The sequence below is a fragment of the Caenorhabditis remanei genome, chromosome III, assembly GCF_010183535.1.
Source record: "Caenorhabditis remanei strain PX506 chromosome III, whole genome shotgun sequence".
Lineage (NCBI taxonomy): Eukaryota > Metazoa > Nematoda > Chromadorea > Rhabditida > Rhabditidae > Caenorhabditis > Caenorhabditis remanei.
In genome coordinates, this window is record NC_071330.1 from 9749239 (window position 1) to 9768474 (window position 19236).

Here is a 19236-nt window from a genome sequence, read left to right on the forward strand (position 1 = left end):
ACTCATCGGAGGCACTCTATCTTCACACGTCACTTTAAGAAACCCGTTTTCTTTTTTCTCCTTCTTCACTGATCGATTTTCAGATGACTCTCAACTATCACGCACATGGTAAAGAAATTGAGGCGTCATATCGTCGTGTCAGTGATAATTCAGAACATGACAAATGGGTGATCTACGATTATGAAGGGAATTCCAATACTATTCGAGTAAAGGAAGAAGGAAGTAAGTTTTCGTGAACTCACTTGAAGTCTTAAAATAGAAACATTACAGCGGGTGGCCTTGAAGAGTTCGCCGATAGTTTCAGCTCAGGAAAACTACAGTTTGGTGTGATTTCAGTACGTCTCAGCAGTGATGTGTTTCCAAAAATTGTGCTGGTTCATTGGGTAAGTCCTATTTTAAAACCTTCATATTTCTGAGAGCGAAATTGACCTTCATTAGGTTTTTAAAAAAGATAAGGGGCTGTGCTCCCACTTTGATTTGGAAACAAATACGCGTTTTGTTTTCAGCAAGGTGAAGGAGTTCCTACCCTTCGTCTGGCTTCTACTACATCTCACGCTGAAGAATTCCGAAGATTTTTGAAAACGGTTCACATAGTTTTACACGCACGTTCTGAAATTGATGTCGAGCCAGATGTTATTCGAAAAGAAGTGAGAAAATTGCCTTCTGCGAATGCAAGTACCAATTCGGAGTCTACCTACAGTCTCCCAGAGAAAGTAAACTCTGTGTATCAGCCAACAAATCCCCAGTCTGAGTTGAGTTCGTCTGCCAGAGAAAATTTCTGGAGTTCCATGAATCAGGAAGAGAAGAAGTGAGTTTTAAACTGAATAATTTTGATAAATTGATCAACTTATAGGAGACAAGCCGAGGAAAAGGCATCGCACGCTGAACAACTAAAGCGATATGAAGCTGACAGAGAACGAACCGCGGCTGATATTCAAAACAAAGCGGATAATTATCAGCCCGATAAAGTCAATTCTGTGTACAAACCTACAAAGCCCCATGTTGAATTAAAAACAGTTAACCGTGAAGAATTTTGGAGCAAAATGAACGAGGAAGAGAAAAAGTAAGTATAGAAATTAGCGTCACGCATTTCCATTGTATAATTGTAGGCGTCAAGAAGAAGAAAAGGTAGCTCGTGAAGAAGCGCACAGGCAATATGAGGCTGATAGACAAAGAATGGCTGCCGAAATCCATTCTCATGCTGAAAACTATCAACCGGATAAAGTGACTTCTGTCTACAAACCAACAAAACCACATGTAGAAATTAGTTCTACAGCTCGCGAAGAGTTTTGGAACAAAATGAACGAAGAAGAAAAGAAGCGTCAAGCTGAAGAGAAAGAATCATACGAATTGAAGCAGAAAGAGTTTGAAAGCGATCGGAAACGTATTGCCGATAACCTCCACGAAAAGCTGCAATTGAGCGAAAAGCCGGCTGTTCCGGTTGCATCAGCTTCATCTCATGTTCCGAATGTTACGTCGTCAACTTCAGCTGCCACATCTTCAGGACTTGTTGGAAGTCGTAAAGAAATGTTCAGTGCAAAACCGTCAGATCCGATTCTTCCAAAAGCACAGACCAATGGTGGAGGAGCTGTTAAAAAGTGGCCACCAGTTGGTTCAAATCAAGATTCCGCTCCACGTGAACCGGTAAATCGATCGAATACTGATGAAGGTCAGACTGAAGAGCTAATGAGTTACAAACCTGAACCAATGGTCTATCAGCCTGAGCCTATGGTTTACAAGCCAGATGCTATGAGTGAGTGTAGTTAAAAACAATTTCAAAAACTCATCACAGTGTTTCAGAACCTGCCACTCATTCTTATGACGCATACGAAGAACCACCTGCAGAACCTGCCCCAGTCGTCAAGTCACCAATCTCCCCACCATCATTTATTGCTCCAACCCCTCTGATTGCTCCTCCTCCACCAGAACCAACTCCAGCTCATATTACTTCTCAATACGGTGCTCCACAAGCAGTCCCTACCCACTATTCATCACAATACGATGCTCCGCCAGTTCAAGAACCATTCGAGTCTGTTATCCCGCCTGCTCCTGCATCTTCTCACTATGCATCCCAATATGATGCTCCACCAGAGCCTGTTGAGTCATTTGCTTCCTATGGTGAAAACTCCCAGCTGCCAGCACACATTGCTTCGCAATACGATATGCCCCCTGTAATGCCAGAGGAACCAGGTAAACTTAAGCTCACTAGTCAGATATATGATTAATTTGAAAATTCCTATTTTAGTTATTACCCCCATCGTGGTAAAATCTACGGTTAAAGCTGCTCCTCCAATCGATCAGTACGATTTCCCGCCAGCCGTTACAGAGCAAAACGCCATGGCTCTGTGGGATTACCAGGCAGCTGATGACACAGAAATCTCGTTTGATCCGGATGATATCATTACTGATATTGATCAAGTTGACAGCGGATGGTGGAAAGGACGTGCTCCAAATGGTCGCGTTGGACTATTCCCAGCAAACTACGTCAAGCTGATTTAACTGTTAACTTTGTTTCCCATTTCCCCGTACTAAGTTTTTGTGCAATATACTAACCAACAAAACTCAACAACCCGCGGTGTTTCTATATTTCCTGTACTTTGTAACCTTTGAAAAATTTGTTCAACACCTCGGTTCCTATCATATTATTTGCCTTATTTATTTGCACTTGTATTAAATCAAATTATAAAATTCTTGAAATCTGTTTTTGTCTTCAATAACTTTATTCACAGGACAAAGGAGAAGGAATAGGTAATGTATTTCTAAATACACGACCTTAAAATGAATTGGAGTTCTTACTCGAGTATAACTTTTAGATGAAACTAGTTGAATTATGATAAATATAAGTTGTATGAAGACGTGGCAGAAACATGAATACTTGATGAATTGGGAGCAGTGAAAATAATTACGGAGGAGTGATTGCTGTAGATAATCCGGGAAATTGGAGATATGAGGTTGGAACAAATCCAACTTCTTGTCCTTTCTTCCTAAAAAATCAGTTTTAAATGTATAATGTAGATATGTATTTACTTTCTAGCTCTTGTCCATCCATCTCCATTGTCTCCTTCTTGAATATAAAGTTCTTCACCTGGTGAGATAGACATTGTCTCAGCAGATGACGTCTCGAATTTGAAAAGAACCGTTACGAGCATTTCTGATTTGTCAATTTTCATGGGAGAAGAAACGGATCGGTGTGGTGATGAAATAACTGAATTCGATACTGGCGTTTTTCTTATGACTCCTGGAATAATAAACTGCACAATTTATGATTAAATGCTTTAAATGAATACCAGAAAACGAAGATCTCAAAACTGGCGAAGAGATATCATTTTTTCGACGGATCGGTGTAGTTGAAATAGGTTTTTGGCCACTTTTGGGAGTTCTTGGTGAAGACAGGAGTCGTTTCGGGGAGGACAGAAACTGGCGAAGCTAAAAATAAAATTTGGTTCGCACACAACGACGTCCGGGATTTACTATTTGTTTTGCCGAGTCGTCTCCTGATGACATTCCTTTTTCTCCACTCTGGAAATGAAAATTTAAGGCTTGTATTATGAAAGGAAACTATACTATTCCGTCTTCATGAGTTCTCAAAGATGATAAATTTGTGGAACATCCTGAAACGCTTCTCGTTGTGTCTGGTGTGTCTCTTCCTCCGAAAGATCTTTCGGTCGGCATACCTTTAAAAAAGGTGTTAATTTAATCTTTCACTTGATCTCACCTTCAACACTCATCTCTAATAGTGTGTAAAACTCTTTCAAGTTCTGTATGTTCGTGTTTAACGTTTCGATTTTCTTCGCATATGATATCAGTGGTTCCGTACAAGCTGCAGGATTGCCATGTTGTGGATTCGCATAATAAGCCTTTTGCAATCTTGTAATACCTTCCCTCCCTTGAACAGCCTGTTCCAGTTGTTTTTCCATGTTTTTAATTTTAGAGCGGAGACAAGAGAGCCGCACTTGAGGAGGCTTGGAGTTATCCGTATATGCTTCTTTTGGAGATTCTGACTAAAGAAATAAAAACTTCAAAATCGTTTGTATAATTTACTTATTTTTCTAACCTCTCTGGGTACTTCTGACTCCTTTTCCCTCATACCCAGAAAATTTCGAATTATTTTTTTCTTGTTTGGACTTTTCAGGACATGATACGATGATATGGCTACCTCGACACGCTGCTTCCCATCGATAGAATCTAGGGAAAACAATTATTGAAAGAGAAAATACTCGGATTATTACACATACCGCTTGCCCGGCTATCACAATCTTTTGGATCACCAAGATCTTCGATATCAAATGAAGTTGGTTTTTCTATTGTTGCCCTGAAAAGAGAAGAAAATCAATGGATTTTATCTAGGAAAACTCACTCAACAGAATCGAGAACAAGCTGCGCATCAGCTTCGGAATCAATACGATTAATACTATTCTGCATTTTTAGCCGACAATTTCCAATTCCTTCTGCCAGGCATTCATCAACAGTAATCAATTTTTGAAGTACATGTCTCATGTCACCAATACATTCTTTATCTACTTCTTTCAATCTTGAAAATATGACGGGTAGCAGTTCATCGTGATACTTCTTTTGCTCTAAATTCGTGTTGGATACTGTGCGAGAATAGTCATTCTTCGATTTCTCACAAATCTCATTTCGCGTCTGAAAAGTTATATCTGTTCAAAACAAACTTGATTCAGTAGTTGTTTACGTTTGCATGTGTTCTCGCTTTCTCGAGCTCAAGCCGAGATATTTCGAGATTTTTATCCGCTTTGTAGAACTTCTGATAAGCATTTTCTGCTTCTTTGTAAGACTTTCTGAAACGTTTCGATAAGATGAACCATTATAACATAAGTTTTACGAGTAGAATTTTCCAGACTTCCACATTTCGTTTATTTGATCTTCAAGAATATCATTGATTGTTTTGAGATCATTTATTGCATTTTTGCGCGAGCTTCTTAGCTGACACGTTTTCGACGAAACGTATGACACGATATCTTCTCGGGTGCTTTCTGCAGCTGCCTGGAACAGTACACAATCGATTCTACTACTTGATTTACAAATAACTCACGTGATGTTTTCCTGCAATTTGATCAAGCTGTTGGAGATATGAGTTGAAGGAGTTTATGTAACTCACGCTTTTCAATACCTCATCTTCCTCTTCGGACTTTTTCGCATATTTTTTCGCAAGGTTTCTGAAAATTAATGAAAAAATGGTGCACCTGAAGAATTATCTAACTTTAGTTTTGTTGAATACTCTTCCTCAATAGCCGCTTTTTCTTTTGAAAATTGACCGATTTTTTCGAAAAAGTCAATTCCTTTCTGTGTGTACGAAAGGAGAGCGTTCGATGGGTCCTGTAAACGGGTCATATTTTTGAAAATAAAATAAAATTACCTGAACAGTGAAGAACTTTGATACAGGAATCATCGCAAATTTTTGAACATCGAAACTTATTTCCCAGAGATTCTGAAAATGCTTGTGTTCTTAACGTGGAAAATAACATTGTTGGAGCATATCGTGTTGAGGTCATATTAAAATTTTTAGTTATGCGCCTTTAAGTTACGGTAGTTGTAGTTTTACGAAAAGCTGATTTATTTCTGAAAAAAGACCGGTACCCCGAGGAAGATTGAAGATTAAAACATGAACAGTTTATTCATTTATTCCCATGTTTGTTCCAAAGCATAGAAGCAATAATTAATAAAAATTAGTTAAACACAGCAAAAAAGCATGATTGAATTTGTTGTAAATTATTTTTCAGCTTCCTGCAGTCCCATCTGGAGATGATTGTTCAAGAAGTGGTTGATATTAATCTTTCCGTCGACCACTTCCACACCAAAAAGTAGACTTTCCACTTCTTGATTCGTCATTTTCTCTCCTCCGTTTTGAAGCATACTTTTAAGTTCGACGATCGGGATTTGGCCGTTTCCATCTCTATCAAAATGCGATAACAGAGTCTAAAAAAAACTTTTCACTCAAAGTTTAAAAAGATTATGAGTACCTGAAACTCTTTGAGAGTGGTGTTTCTTCCACATGCAGTCTCCACGTTCTTATAAATTGGAATGAACTCCTCCACTGAAATTCGTGCTCCTCCGGTTCTTTTTTTGATTAACTCTTCAAGAAGAGCTTCAGTCGGATTGAGCATCATCGCTCGAAGAGCTGCTGGAAGCTGGAAATAGTATTCAGATGTTTTCAAAAAAAACTAAAGTACTTGATTTGCCGCTATTTTTCCATCTCCAACTGTATCGTGGAAGTGGAAAACGTCTTGAACATCTTCCATAAGTGGTGGTGGAGCCATATCTAGAAAAATTGAAAATGTATAATGAAAATGAGAAAGATTTGTACGAATCTAAAAAAAGCTGAAAGTTGCTGTGGTTGGAAGGCGACTGCTCTCGTATGTTCTGTGCGACGGTGATTCATTTTTATACAAAAATCAAATCAAGAGACAAAGAAACAATATATAAAATGGGAGGAACAATCGTGACTCATCAGAGTTTCTTTCAGAAAGAATAGAACAATGTTTCAGTTTTAGTAGCGAGAATATTTGAATGATGGGGAAGTTTGATGACAAGGATTGAAAAAAAGTTCAGAGATATCTTCAGTGATTGACAGTCTGAAATTGAGAGCAGATCAATGAAATAACTTGATTGAAATCACGTGAACACCTTCGCAAAATACGGAAATCGAAAAACCTTAAAACCTTTATCAACGTTCTATCTCTTATCTAATCATCATCAATGAGCATATTTCGACAGCTTCGAAGTTGTAAGTTTAACTCAATTCTAGACGACCTTACTTCTCATTTCAGATTACTCACCGTCCATTTGTTTCTTCTAATATGCTGTACGAATCGATTCTATTTGGATCTACCTTTGTGATGACGTCATTCATTCTCATGACTGGCTGTTCATCGAAGAAAAAAGCGGCTCCTTCTGTGGCACCATCTCCACAAAGTGCTTCGAAGTCTCCAGCTACAACACCCAGTGTCGCAAAATCTACAGTTAGTAAATCACCGGCCACAGAGACAAAGGCAACAGAAACTGGCGAAACGAAGGATACAACAAATGCTGAAACAAAGAATGAAGAGACAAAGGGAAATGTAAGATTTGTTTGGATTTCGGAAATGTTAATTTTCTTTCAGGATGAGGAGACGAATGATAAAACTGAGGCAAAAAAGGATGAAACACGACAAGAAACGGTTAGAAAAGATGACGATAAGAAAGTAATTTTGGTTTTAGAATAGCTGAAATTGTTTAGAATTCTTTCAGGATGATGGGGAAAAAAAGAAAGAAGAAGATGAGAAAGAAAACGATAAAAAGGAAGAAAATAAGAATGAGAACAAGAAGAAGAAAGAAGATTTTAGTAAGAGTTTTTGAGGATTCATGATTTAACGCCACGTTTCATCTGAATCCTCAGTTTACTCTTGTTTTCTTATTTTTCAATTTTTGTCACAACTCATGATTTCTCTATTTCAGTCCGTGCTGATCCTACTGAACTCTCTTTCGAATCTGCTACAACCAGTCAAAAGAAACTCCGTTTGAAGAATTTGACCGGCAAGAAATTGATGTTCAAAGTGAAATCAACAACAACTAACACTTACTTGTAAGTAGAATGTCTCTCATTTAGAATGAAATTTCAATTCAGGATCAATCCGGTATTCGGGAAAATCGAGCCAAACAACTTTGCTGATGTGATGATAACTCATCGTCCATCCGGCAAAAGGGAAGATAAACTCGTGATTGTATCATCTGAAATGTTGGGAAAAGAACTCGAAATGGCAAAAACATTCAAACAAATCAAGACAACTGGAAATGATGTCCTTGTCAAACTTGTATCTACTTGATTCTTATTAATATAATTAGTTTTATTAAAAAAATAAATGTCGAGTTTCGCTTTAATCTGTATTTGCACGTTTGTCTCTTTGGAATAACAAATGATACGAGAATATATTTATTTTGAGAAAATAAAAAACTCATAATAATATACAACTACACGTGGCGAGATCATTTGTCATAACTCAAGTTAAACAGGAATCGGAACGAATTGACCGGAAAGTCATTAGAAGGGAAAAAAGGCAGCATTTTTACAAGTAAATGAAAAACATTGTGAAGAATTGACAGTGTGTGTACAAATAGATTGGGAGGGGTCCTATGCTGGAGTTGGAAAAGAAATGACTAGATCCATCTAACCATGACGAACTTTTTTCGTAGCATCAATCTCTTGTTTCTTGACTTTTTTGATTCGGTTCGTGACTTCTGACATTAGAGAATCGGAAATTGATTCACGAAGATTTTGGGAAACTGGAATGGAGATGATCTGGAATCTCAGAATGTTAGAGCCGAAATAGTGGGGGATGAGAAAACAAACCTTTCCATTCTTGAAGCATTGAGAATCTCTTGCCAGTTCACACTTTCCACAGCTATGTCTACAATTCTCTGACATGAAATCAGCTGATTTTCCAGAACACATCTTGTCGGCCTTCCATGCAACACAATTAACATGTCTATCAGTGCAAGAATCCGTTGTATTGTATGATGGAGTGCAAGTGTTACAACTGGCTTGACAGTATTGACTCATGAATTCTGGTTCACGTTGACATCCTCCAGTCTTTGCCCACGAATCACAGCATGGCATACGGTTGTAGCAGTCAACGAAGAGAGGAGCTGTCATTTTGACGGAAATTCGCTTGACAAGGGGGACACGTTCAACTTTAGTTCCATTTACAGTCACTTTGTTTGCAAGTTCGAGGTCAATCAGAGTAGAGTTGGAATGGGTACGAGCTCCCTTCATACGAGCAGCAGCAAAGTTCTGAAAAAATAATAAGAACTGTTTGCCCTGAAATTGATTAAACTTACAGCATTTACACATCTTCCCCACCAACATCTTGAAGCGTAACAGGCATCGTTTTGCTCGAATCCACGACAATTTCCATTCAATCTGATCTTTGAGACACAATGTGGATATCCTCTGGTATCACAGAACAAGTAAGGGGATCCGCAGTTTGGTCTCTGATGGGAGCATGTGGCACGTGGAGCGTAACGGTACATCTGGTCGGTGTACGAATTGGAGAGTCCATCTCTGTTAACCAAATATGGGAAAGGTCTCATTGGAGCATAACTGAAATGTTGCCAGTTGGCACATGTTGGGTGATCAGCAGAGTATGCTTGCTCGCGGAGCCATCTTGGTTGTTGAAGTTGACGCCAGAGTTCCCAAAGATAGTCGACGAATGAGTGATGCATGAAGAAGATTGGCTGAAATAGAATAGTTTGGAATTCACGATTTGAATGTTAGAATCCTCACCTCATTGGCAGAAGTGCTTGGTGGTTTCATGTCTCCTCCGATCCAAAGATGAATGTTCGAGTGAGAATATTCAATGGCTCCATAGTTATTTGGATATGGGCAACCTGCAAAAAGTCCCGTAATTAACATCATAAATAGTCCCACTCATGAGGGATGTGTTGGTCATTTACAAACATACAAATTTACGATAACAATCAACACATTTCCTATTTCACAGAAATTACTAGTGTGGCCAATAAACTGGTTTCGATCATTCATCGGAACAAAAGAATTGAGACATTTTTGAAGACCTCTCGCTTCTTTTTTAACCACAAAATGTTGATAACTGTTGACAAGAAGAAAATGATTGAGAAGGTCAACTAAGAGGAAATGAAGCTATTGTCTCTAATTCTGAATAAACATGTCTAGACGAATAAGAACCTGGTTGTGGAGCAGTGTAGGCCAAAGTGTTCTCAATTGTATTCTGAGCAACAATTGTGTTGACTTGATTCTCATTGAAAAGTTGCCCTTCGGCTCCAAGATTTCTCAAAATAGTTGATCTTCCTTCAATTGTTCTCCAGTAAGCAAATGGTCCAGTGATCACATTTCCATAGTAATCAGTGCCTCCAACAAACAAATCAGAGAAAAGAATTGAATCTCTTGGATCAGGAAGATATGAATCCATAACAGAATCCCAATATGGAATGAATACAAGTGGATCAACCATTCGGAGGGCAATTTCAACTCTCTTCAAGTATTCTCTATGCCATGGAAGGAATCCTGGTCCAGAATGAGCGCCTGATCCTACTCCAACTTCTAAATGCTGGCGTGAAAGGCGATCGTACTCTCCGTTTCTCTTCAATGTATTCAATGCATTGTGCCATCTGAAAATACCTTGATTTGATTCTATTCAATTCCAATCAAATCTGTAAGCTACCTTCTTCTCTCATCTTCACTCATCATACGATACTCCTTTCTCCACGACATTTGCAACACAACACCATTTGACAAAACGCATTGTCCATTCACATTTCTTCCCTGCAAAGCAAAACGTGAGGTTCAAATTCTAATACTGAGAGGATCAGACAGTTATAGGATTTTGAGAAAAATATGGCCTTGGTGATCGAAAAAATGTTTTGTGTCGATTTTTTTGTTGTTCCTTCTTTTCGCCACAACTAAATAAAAAAAGTGGGGTCAGGGTTCTATGAGGGACGAAGATAATCCCTCAAAGTATTTGACCAACTGAATCGTTGGTTTTCTGGACATGAACTTCATTTTGCACTTGGTTCGAGTGACTCACATTGAAAAATGGGCACAAGCAGAGAAGAGTCATGCAATCATATGGGTGATAAGCAGCTTGTCCACGAGCATTTGCTGGCACTGGAATAGGTTGAAGCCAGTTTGGAACTTGATTTGGACGGGTCTGACGGACAGATTGACGAGCCAAACGACGGCGTGTAGCGAGATCCATTCGACGAATCTGAAAGTTTGGATGTTCTAATACTAATCAAGTTCCAGTAAGTCTTTCAAATGATGAATAGCTGTTATTTGGTTCTAATAAAACATAATGCTTAGCCATTTCAACAATTTTTGAACCCACCATCAAACAAGTTTGCTTCAAATGTTTTGGTGCATCTGAACAATCTCTTGGTGGTTCTCTCCATCTCTTTTGATTCAATCTTTGAATATTCTTATTTGCCATCGGAACTTTCTTCACCATTGGTCGTTTCACGGCAGTCCCTCCAACTACATTTCCTCCTTTTTTCGTCGTTGATTTTACAGCCAAAACAGAAATTATCGTTGCGCATAATAAGAGCGCCAAAATTGGTGTCCAACGCATCGTTTCTCTATTTTTTCTGTGTTCTGAAAATTTCCAGATTTCACTTTTCTCAGTTTTCCCTCTCATTTGCGAGTAAAAATACAACGAAATAACAAGAAAAAAGCAGAAAAAAATGGTTAAAAGAGAAATGAGTAGTGACGAATATCATCAGTGTTGCGCCTTTTATTATAGTTTTTTGTAGTGTCTGTTGTGTTTTTTTCTGGTAAATCAGGAGAAGAAAGGATTTCTTAAGGAATTTCAGATGACTCAGAACAACAGAAATTATGAGAAATTGAAAAGGGAACGTGATATTCGAAACTTCTACAGTCCCAGTTTTTTTGTTTGGAAGTCAAAGGTTATTCCTGAAGAAACAATATGGAAGGAACGAAGAGGTACTAGGAGACTGAATAGAATCGGAAAATCTAAAAATAGAAGAAGTCCTTTAGAAGCATATATAAGAAGAGTATTAAATAAAGAGTGACCTCTTGTCACGTACTCAATTTCAGAGAAGAAGAGGAATCAGAAGGAACTGGTATTTCTCCTCTTCTTTCTCGACCATCGTCGCCATTGTAAACTCATGGCCTTTGCCGCTTTACAGAATGAGAAAGAGGTGAGAGGAGGCAAATGGGCGGGTCAAGGAATGAAATGACCTTTCCCTCGAGTAGAGAGGTGCCAGATTACAATCGAAACGGTTTTTTAAGAGGCGAGGGAAAGAGAGGCTATTTTGACACGAAAAACTTGTAAAATTTCGCGTTTGGTTCGCTTCAAAAATTATCTGTGTTTACTCGGATGGCAAGAAGATAAAAATGAAAACCGTTTGGCGAAAACAGTTTTGTAATTGAGAGAGAAAAAAACTTCAATGTGAGATGATTTCTCGACAAAATGCCAAGAAAACAATGATTAGGACGGAGAAGATCGGAACAGGTGATATCATACTGTAGATCACACTCCGCAAGGTTTTAGGTTCAATTGTTGCAGATATTGAAAGAGAAGACATTGATGAATGGTTCACTATAACTGATGGAAAATTATCTGGGTTTTTGATTTAGAGCTTGAAAGTGAACTATCAAAAATGACGACCTGTTCTTCGAACTCAAGCCTTCGACCTGAAGCCATTTTGTGCCAAGGTAATCTATTATTTCCGATTATAGATACATTCGACAGTGGAAAGTTCTGAACTTCTGCTTCGAAATGCTGAATGAGCACGTAAACTTAAATGCTGGAAGTACTAACCTGTGTTCTTGATCTTCGGTGCAGTCTCTTCGGAAAAATCAGATATTGTAGTTTTTCAGTTTTAAGAATAAACCTGTCCATTTTGTAGTTCAAAGTTTTAGATGCTCAACTTATAGACCCTCTGGAGATCTACATTTAGTATCAAAATGTGAAGTTTACTGTATCATTTTCCTATAAACTAGAGTAAAATTTAATTGTAAGATAATGATCAAGAACGAAAACTTTGAAATTCCAGAATTGAAATTTAAAGAAACTGTTCGTCGACCTAGAACGATCAGTGGTCAATAGTGACTTCTAGAAGTTCCAAAACCGGAACCAATTTCAAAATACAATAAAATAAGTGAAAAAGGAAAAGAAGAAGCTTTTTTAGTTGTTTCAGAAGAAATGAGTAACCCCAGTGACCTGTGTCCGCTCTTTTATAGTGTCCATCTCTCGACGCTTCGTTGAATTGGTACGTGCCTGTTGGCTACTACAACCTCTTTTTTCCAACCTCCTCCTCTCTCTTGCTTCCTCCTACATTTTCATGTATTACACAACACCTTCTAGCTGCCGTTGGCCTCCGACCGCAGTCACCGGCCATTGTCTTATTGGTGACCCCAGAAGTAAATGATGAAAAAAAGAAGAGGAGAAGCTTCAACTATTAATGTGAAAAAATGTTGATTTGGATGATGAAGTTTTGTGATTTTCGGCGAAGGGCAGACCAAAATATCTCAAAAGGTGTTCTCGGAATCAGGATCGAAATTCTCAGAGGTTTCTTTATTGTGAACTTCAACACGGGAAGGATACATATCTCTGGTTTTCTTCATAGCTTACTCTCGATGATTTTTTTTCAGATATTTAACCAATCAGGAATGTTCCTTGAATCAAATGGTAGTTAGCTGTGATTGGATCCCAGCTTCGCATCTCTTTCTCGCGAAAAAAAATTTCTGAAAATATAGTGCTGCGGTTCTCAAAGAGAAATCAGAATTACTCCACAGAAACCTTAATCTGGAAATGACGTGTACTCTGAGTAGAAGCATCATAGACGTCCGTGATCTCTAATACGTCATTCAGATATTTATTGTGAAGCTTGTCACTAATTTTCGCGTCTTAAAGCGATTCTCTTCTTCTTTTGTTCCATTTTATTCCAAAAACAACAAACATTCCGACACGGTTTCTACTTTGTTATTTTTTGAGTTTAGGTCCGATTTTTGGTTTCGCTATTTTTTCTAAAAACTGTATAACCATTTGAACATGTCTTTTTTTCTCCATTTTCCTACTTTAACTCGTCTTTTCCCTCTTCTTTTCAAGTTGCCCATTACATTTCATTTTATTAACTTTCAACCAGAAACTAATTGTGGTAAAAGAACGTTTCATTTGATGACCTCTGGTAACTCTTCTTCTTCTTCGGGATTTCTGCAAAACGTACCGAAATGTACCGAAAACAAAAAACAAAACATCAAAATTCTTGAGTTTTTTCTGATTTTTTTGCCATCTATTATATGGGTTTTGATGTGACAAACGGTTGAATTGAAGTGGATTCGGAAATTATGTGAACGAGAATTAAAAAGGAAGGGAGAAGGTCAGTTATGAAACAAAAAAGGTGTTTGATTTTTGAACCGTCTTGTTTTTTGATTAGTATGTTTTTTGATTAGTATTAGTTTTTTGATTAGTTTTTGATTAGTATATAAAATTGGGAGGAAAAGGAGAGAAAGTGTTGTTGAAGTTAGTTTGAAGGAGATAATTGTATTGTGGAATGTTGGGAAGAAAATACGTTGTTTCTAATTAATTCAGTGCTAATTTATGGTAGAGATGGCAAATTGATATGTTCGGAGAGAGGTGTTCGAAATTTGTGAGTGGACAAATCGGGCACTTTGATATTGAGTAGCATCATCTAGCTGGTGGACTCCAGTACAGTATGAAACCAGACATGTTGGAGCTGATGTTATTTGAAATTAAATCATTTCAGATTTTTTTCCAAACGGAATTAAGTCATATTGAATAATTCAAGTATAAATACAACTTTTCTGGAAGTCTGTTTTCTGTACGTTCCTCTATACATCCGGTATATATTTTTTAACTGTTTGTAATCAACAAATTCTCCCATCTTTTTCAGACTTCTTCTCATTTTTAAAGCTTTATTCATCACCAGTATGAAATGTTTGATTTCGTCCAGTAGAATTGTTCAATCTATACTCTAGTCATATTTCAAATAGTTTCTTTTGTTTCGAAGTGACCGATGGATATTTCTTTTTCTTCTCTTGAACACAAAAGATCTATCAATCATTTCTTTATCTTCACAAATCGTCGACCTTCAATCGTTCTCTTAAGTAAATTTGAACTTCTTTTGTTCTGAATGTTCTTTCATTTTTACACAATCTTCTATTTCATACCGCCAATAAGTTGATACGGAACCGAACATGCCCATTGAAGCAGAATGAAAAAATCTCTTTTCTTTTCAGAGAAGAAATTGAGAATTAAAACATGTCATATTGAACAAAAGGAGGAGTTGATCCCACTATTTGTTTGGCTATTGTGATTGATTAAATCTGTGAAAACAGAAGTAAAAAGAATTTGACAGTTTTCAAGGTGACGCACACTCTTCGACTAGCCATTGTCCATTGCACGCAAATTACAAGTAGAAGGAGAAGCAGAAGACGTCGCCTTCTGAATTCTATTGTCATCAGAACCTTAGTGTAATACGGTTTTTCGGCATGTGTCCACCTGAAAAGAGGGAAAGAGAGTGAGAGAAGTTGAGATGAAATGAAATGAAGAACAATGGGAAAATTTGAAGAGAAGAGACGAAATAGAGAAATGACGGAGACATTTTTGCGGTTTTTTGGTAATTGGACTACGATGACAACTTGGTATTGTTTGATTTTCACTGAGAATTCCACCATCAAGGCCTTCTGAAATTGAACAATGTTTCCATTTTTAGAAGCAAGGTGAAAAAAAGGAGATGGAGGAGGAAGAAGCTGCGAAGAAGAAGAAGTCAAAATAAGGACAACTGTGAGGATCGATCAAACAATTTCATTCAGTTCCGGTTGTGTGCAGACACTTTAAATAAACTAAACTTCATTTGAATATTCAAAAAAATGTTACTGATACTGTTCATCGTGATCATCCCATTCAAACTCTTCCAACTCGTTGAAGCTCGGACAACACGATTTCAGAATTCCAATCAAGCGTTCATAATCTGGTGTTTCAATCCGTTTAGTGCGTTCCAGAATTTGAGGAAACATTTCGAAGTTACGACCCATTTTTCTGAGAAATTAAAATAATGTGAACCTATCAAACTGTTTTTTTTTGAGTACCTCGACTGGAAGTTATTTAACATAAGCCGTTTGGCATTGCACACTTGATCCTGATCCACAATATTTTTCCACGGAAGTCCTTCAACTAATTCGAGTAAAGAGAAGAAAAGACACCAAATATCATCAACGAATCCTTGTTCTTTTCTTTCGTGTGCCGTCAATGAAACGTATCTTGTTGTTCCACGAAATGATGCATATGGACGTTCTGGACGAAATGTTCCATCAGAGAAACGGATTTGACGAGCCATTCCGAAATCAACGATGTAGAGAACACGTTTATGTTCTCCTATTCCAACACAAATATTCGATGGTTTTATATCTCTGAAATAGGAAAAACTGAATGAGGAGTTTCCTTGAAATTTATCTACCTATGAATATATCCAAGCGTATGAATTGTTTTCAGACATTCCAGACATTGTATTCCTACTCTCGAAGTCTGAAAAATCAAAAATAAAATCTTCTATTTTTCCAACTCTTCTTACAGTTTCAACCGAGAAACTTCGACTTCTCTGAAACTTTCTCAAGTCAGCAATATTCGATCCCAGAAGTTGCATAATAATGAAATTGTAGATGCCGACTTCTCCACTATAATACTGAAAGACAAGTCATTATTTTCATTCAAACCAAATAAAAACTAACCACTTTCGGAATATGTGATGAATGTGCAAGCTGAACAAGAATGTTGAGTTCTAGAACGATTCTTCCAGATTCTGATGATTTCGGCTCTACTTTTACTGCCACAACAAGTTTCGACTCCTGGAATATTTAAACGATTATTGTTAGTTTAATTCAAGAACAAACCAAATCAACAGCTCTATAGATCTGTCCAAATCCTCCTCCTCCCACCATTTTTTCCACACGAAACGATCGTTTCACTCCAATTATCATTCCGTTTTCTAGAAATGGGGCCGCCGTTTTTCCTCTTTCCGCTGGATAATATTCAGCATTTTTCTGACAGTGCAACTAGAAAAATATCGTATGTGAACCCGAGGAATTGATGATTTTCTTACTTGATTCATTGCTCACAGATGAAAACTTGATCAAGCAACTCAATAAATACTAGAAATGAAATGAAATTGTTACAATGATAGTTTTTGAACTTTGTAAATGGATTATTTCCCGAGATTTCAGAAAAAGAAATTATAGCCTGATTTCAGAAGATTCTTTCGAGACGTTCCCACCGACACGGTGAACAAGTATTCGGTTTCAAATAACAGTTCCAAGTTTCTGCGAAAAACCCAAATTTCAAAAATTAAAATTAAACAATTTTATTTACTATACTTTAAAAAACTATATTCTTACAATACAAAAGAATCATTCATAAAAACTAATGGGCGATAGAATGATGAGAAGATTGTGTGTCCGAAATACTTTCCGAACTTGTTGAAACCGCAGTCATCAAATCCGAAAAAACGACGCCGCACTGACGAGCCGAATTCTGAAGAGCAGTCATCAGATGAGTGGCTTGGTTTTCAGCTGAAAAAAAAAGATGAGTGGAAAGAAAATGAATCAATTTATTTTGTTACTCACCAGCATCTTTAGCAGTATGGAGTGCTTCATCTACCATATCAGAAAGAGAAACTGATGAAAAATTGAAAGAAGGAATAGAATCTGAACGAGTTCCAGTTGCAGACTGAAGAGTTGATTTTTCATGGATTGATCTCGGTGGACGGGGAGAAACAGGGCTACTTGATGAATAGGCAGTTTTAGTTGAAGCATTGGCAATCAGATTTCTGTGAGCATCATCGAATGTTTGGTTTGGAATTGAGTTGGAAGAAACTGAAACATTTTGTCTTCTCAATTTCTCAGTCTACATTAACTCACGTGACGATAAAGTTGAATTTTCCATTGAAGAATCAGGTTGGATACTGTCGAGCGAATTGGAATTGGATGACCATCCGGAGTAGTTGGAAGCAGAATTCCATGGGCTGCAAGACGTTTTTAATGTCGCACTTTGAGATTATGTATATTTTGTCTCACCTGCATTCGATAGTCTCATTCGGTCCTTCCACAGCCATTCGAATGCTTGCACTACGCAGTTCTCCTTCCAAATCATTCAAGTTCGAATCGTAGATACTTGAATTTTTCAAATCGGATAAACCGTTTTCATATACATTCAAATCCAAAACATCATCTCTACTGTCAATCGTTGATACACTATTCCAGTTATCACTATCGAAAGATACTGTAGACTGATTCTCTTCCCAATTGTTCATCACGCTCAACAAATGACGAACTATCAATTCACATTTCTTTTTCTTTTCGAAAGTTGCATCCTTCTCTATCTTTTTGATGGTATACTCAAAGTCGGCACGTTCATTTTCATCAAATGGAAATGAATGAAGTAAACTTTTGATACTAGAAAGTGCAGCTTCGAGACGTTTTTCCTCTTGTACAGAAGCAGGAAATCGAACGGAGCTCGCTTTGTTTGTCGGCAAATTCTGACGAATTCTGGCCAAAAGTCTCTCATTCTCCGAAATCATTGTACCAGTTGCCTGGTTCTCCTTGTAAAATTCCTCGTTGTTCCCAACAAACTTTTCTACTTTTGCTTTCGTTTCATACAGTTTGATGGTCTGAAAACACAAGTTAAACTGTAATTTAGATACATTCAACCTCATTTACAGGGTCCAAAAGATCCGAGGTTTTCTTATCGAAATCAGCAAATACTTCCTCTCCTGATTCCTTCAAATATGCCATTCGATCATTGCAATTCTTTAATTTTCTCCCCCCTTCTTTCGAAATTTGGTCAAGAGCAACATTCTGCTTTCGGGTGAACTCAGAAAACTGATTAATCGAACGGTTCAGTGGCTGAAATGAGCGTTTTCGAAAAAAAAATAATACTCTCAAACCGTTTCCAACTCATCAAGGGCTTGCTTCTGGAGACTCAAGCATTGATTTTCCTCTCGAGTTTCCGTTGGTTCAATCAGGGAATCTGCCAAATTCTCCAATGAAATCATACGATTTCCAATGATTGACGAATCGCTTCTATTGGAATCATACTGCCAATCGCTCAAATTGTTCAATTTCGCTGATTTCAAAGAATGAGTTGATGGAGTAATTGTAGATCCATCGAGTGTATTTGAAGAAGATTCAAACGTTTTTGGAGCAGATGGAATCGAAGTGACAGTCGAATTACTACTCATGGAAGAGTCCGTTTTATTCAAAGAATTTACCTTTTTCCAATAATGATTCAGGTTACTCGACATACTGTTAGTGGTGACAAACGATTCAGAATGACTTATTTTCTCTCTGAAACAAAAATATGTGAGATGTCTGAAATCAAACGGTCTTACTCTTTCATATCTCCAGCATCCACGTATTCAGAAAGAGTGGTACGAAGAGGAGTGAAACTTGAAAGCATTTGATGAGATTCGAATTTCATGCGAGGTCCGTAATTGTAATTGTTGCTCATCGTTCGAAGTGTATCAACAAAAAGCCTTTTTAGAATGCTATTTCTGTTGCGACAGAGTAATTGAGAACTGAAGACAAACGAAGAAAAGCCAACAGAAATTGTTTTTTTCGATTTAAAAACTTAGGTTTTTGGATTTCTGGGTTTCTGGGATTTTGGAATGGTCAACGTGGAAATTTGATTTTTTATTTTTTGTAACGTGGTGAATATTGTGGCGTGGAAA

The 19236-nt window shown here is 37.5% G+C and overlaps 6 protein-coding genes across 6 annotated transcripts; 2 read left to right on the forward strand and 4 right to left on the reverse strand.

The window, feature by feature from the left end:
- Positions 1-83: 83 nt before the first annotated feature.
- Positions 84-2499, forward strand: GCK72_010362 (uncharacterized protein; the record flags this gene model as incomplete). Its single annotated transcript, XM_003110688.2, has 7 exons — positions 84-222; positions 271-383; positions 507-808; positions 854-1063; positions 1110-1753; positions 1801-2190; positions 2246-2499. The coding sequence occupies 7 exons, from the start codon at positions 84-86 to the stop codon at positions 2497-2499; spliced, it is 2052 nt and encodes a 683-aa protein (XP_003110736.1).
- A 403-nt stretch (positions 2500-2902) lies between these two features.
- On the reverse strand, positions 2903-5352 carry GCK72_010363 (uncharacterized protein; the record flags this gene model as incomplete). The annotated part of the gene is made up of 13 exons (XM_053727822.1): positions 2903-2984; positions 3028-3238; positions 3288-3426; positions 3472-3519; positions 3565-3674; positions 3878-4001; positions 4055-4185; positions 4236-4312; positions 4358-4644; positions 4694-4799; positions 4844-5004; positions 5054-5177; positions 5222-5352. 13 exons carry the CDS (start codon positions 5350-5352, stop codon positions 2903-2905), a joined length of 1731 nt encoding a protein of 576 aa, XP_053587399.1.
- Positions 5353-5730: 378 nt separating this feature from the next.
- On the reverse strand, positions 5731-6278 carry GCK72_010364 (uncharacterized protein; the record flags this gene model as incomplete). Its single annotated transcript, XM_003111024.2, has 3 exons — positions 5731-5937; positions 5982-6149; positions 6192-6278. The coding sequence occupies 3 exons, from the start codon at positions 6276-6278 to the stop codon at positions 5731-5733; spliced, it is 462 nt and encodes a 153-aa protein (XP_003111072.2).
- Positions 6279-6818: 540 nt separating this feature from the next.
- On the forward strand, positions 6819-7823 carry GCK72_010365 (uncharacterized protein; the record flags this gene model as incomplete). The annotated part of the gene is made up of 5 exons (XM_053727823.1): positions 6819-7079; positions 7122-7202; positions 7249-7342; positions 7456-7582; positions 7625-7823. The coding sequence occupies 5 exons, from the start codon at positions 6819-6821 to the stop codon at positions 7821-7823; spliced, it is 762 nt and encodes a 253-aa protein (XP_053587400.1).
- Positions 7824-8164: 341 nt separating this feature from the next.
- Positions 8165-11099, reverse strand: GCK72_010366 (uncharacterized protein; the record flags this gene model as incomplete). Its single annotated transcript, XM_053727824.1, has 8 exons — positions 8165-8296; positions 8348-8788; positions 8836-9231; positions 9281-9384; positions 9701-10143; positions 10197-10297; positions 10560-10739; positions 10860-11099. The coding sequence occupies 8 exons, from the start codon at positions 11097-11099 to the stop codon at positions 8165-8167; spliced, it is 2037 nt and encodes a 678-aa protein (XP_053587401.1).
- Positions 11100-15388: 4289 nt separating this feature from the next.
- GCK72_010367 (uncharacterized protein) lies at positions 15389-19016 on the reverse strand (the record flags this gene model as incomplete). The annotated part of the gene is made up of 13 exons (XM_053727825.1): positions 15389-15554; positions 15605-15925; positions 15973-16040; positions 16087-16197; positions 16244-16360; positions 16406-16533; positions 16976-17080; positions 17135-17383; positions 17429-17532; positions 17585-18177; positions 18227-18286; positions 18454-18853; positions 18898-19016. 13 exons carry the CDS (start codon positions 19014-19016, stop codon positions 15389-15391), a joined length of 2541 nt encoding a protein of 846 aa, XP_053587402.1.
- Positions 19017-19236: the final 220 nt, after the last annotated feature.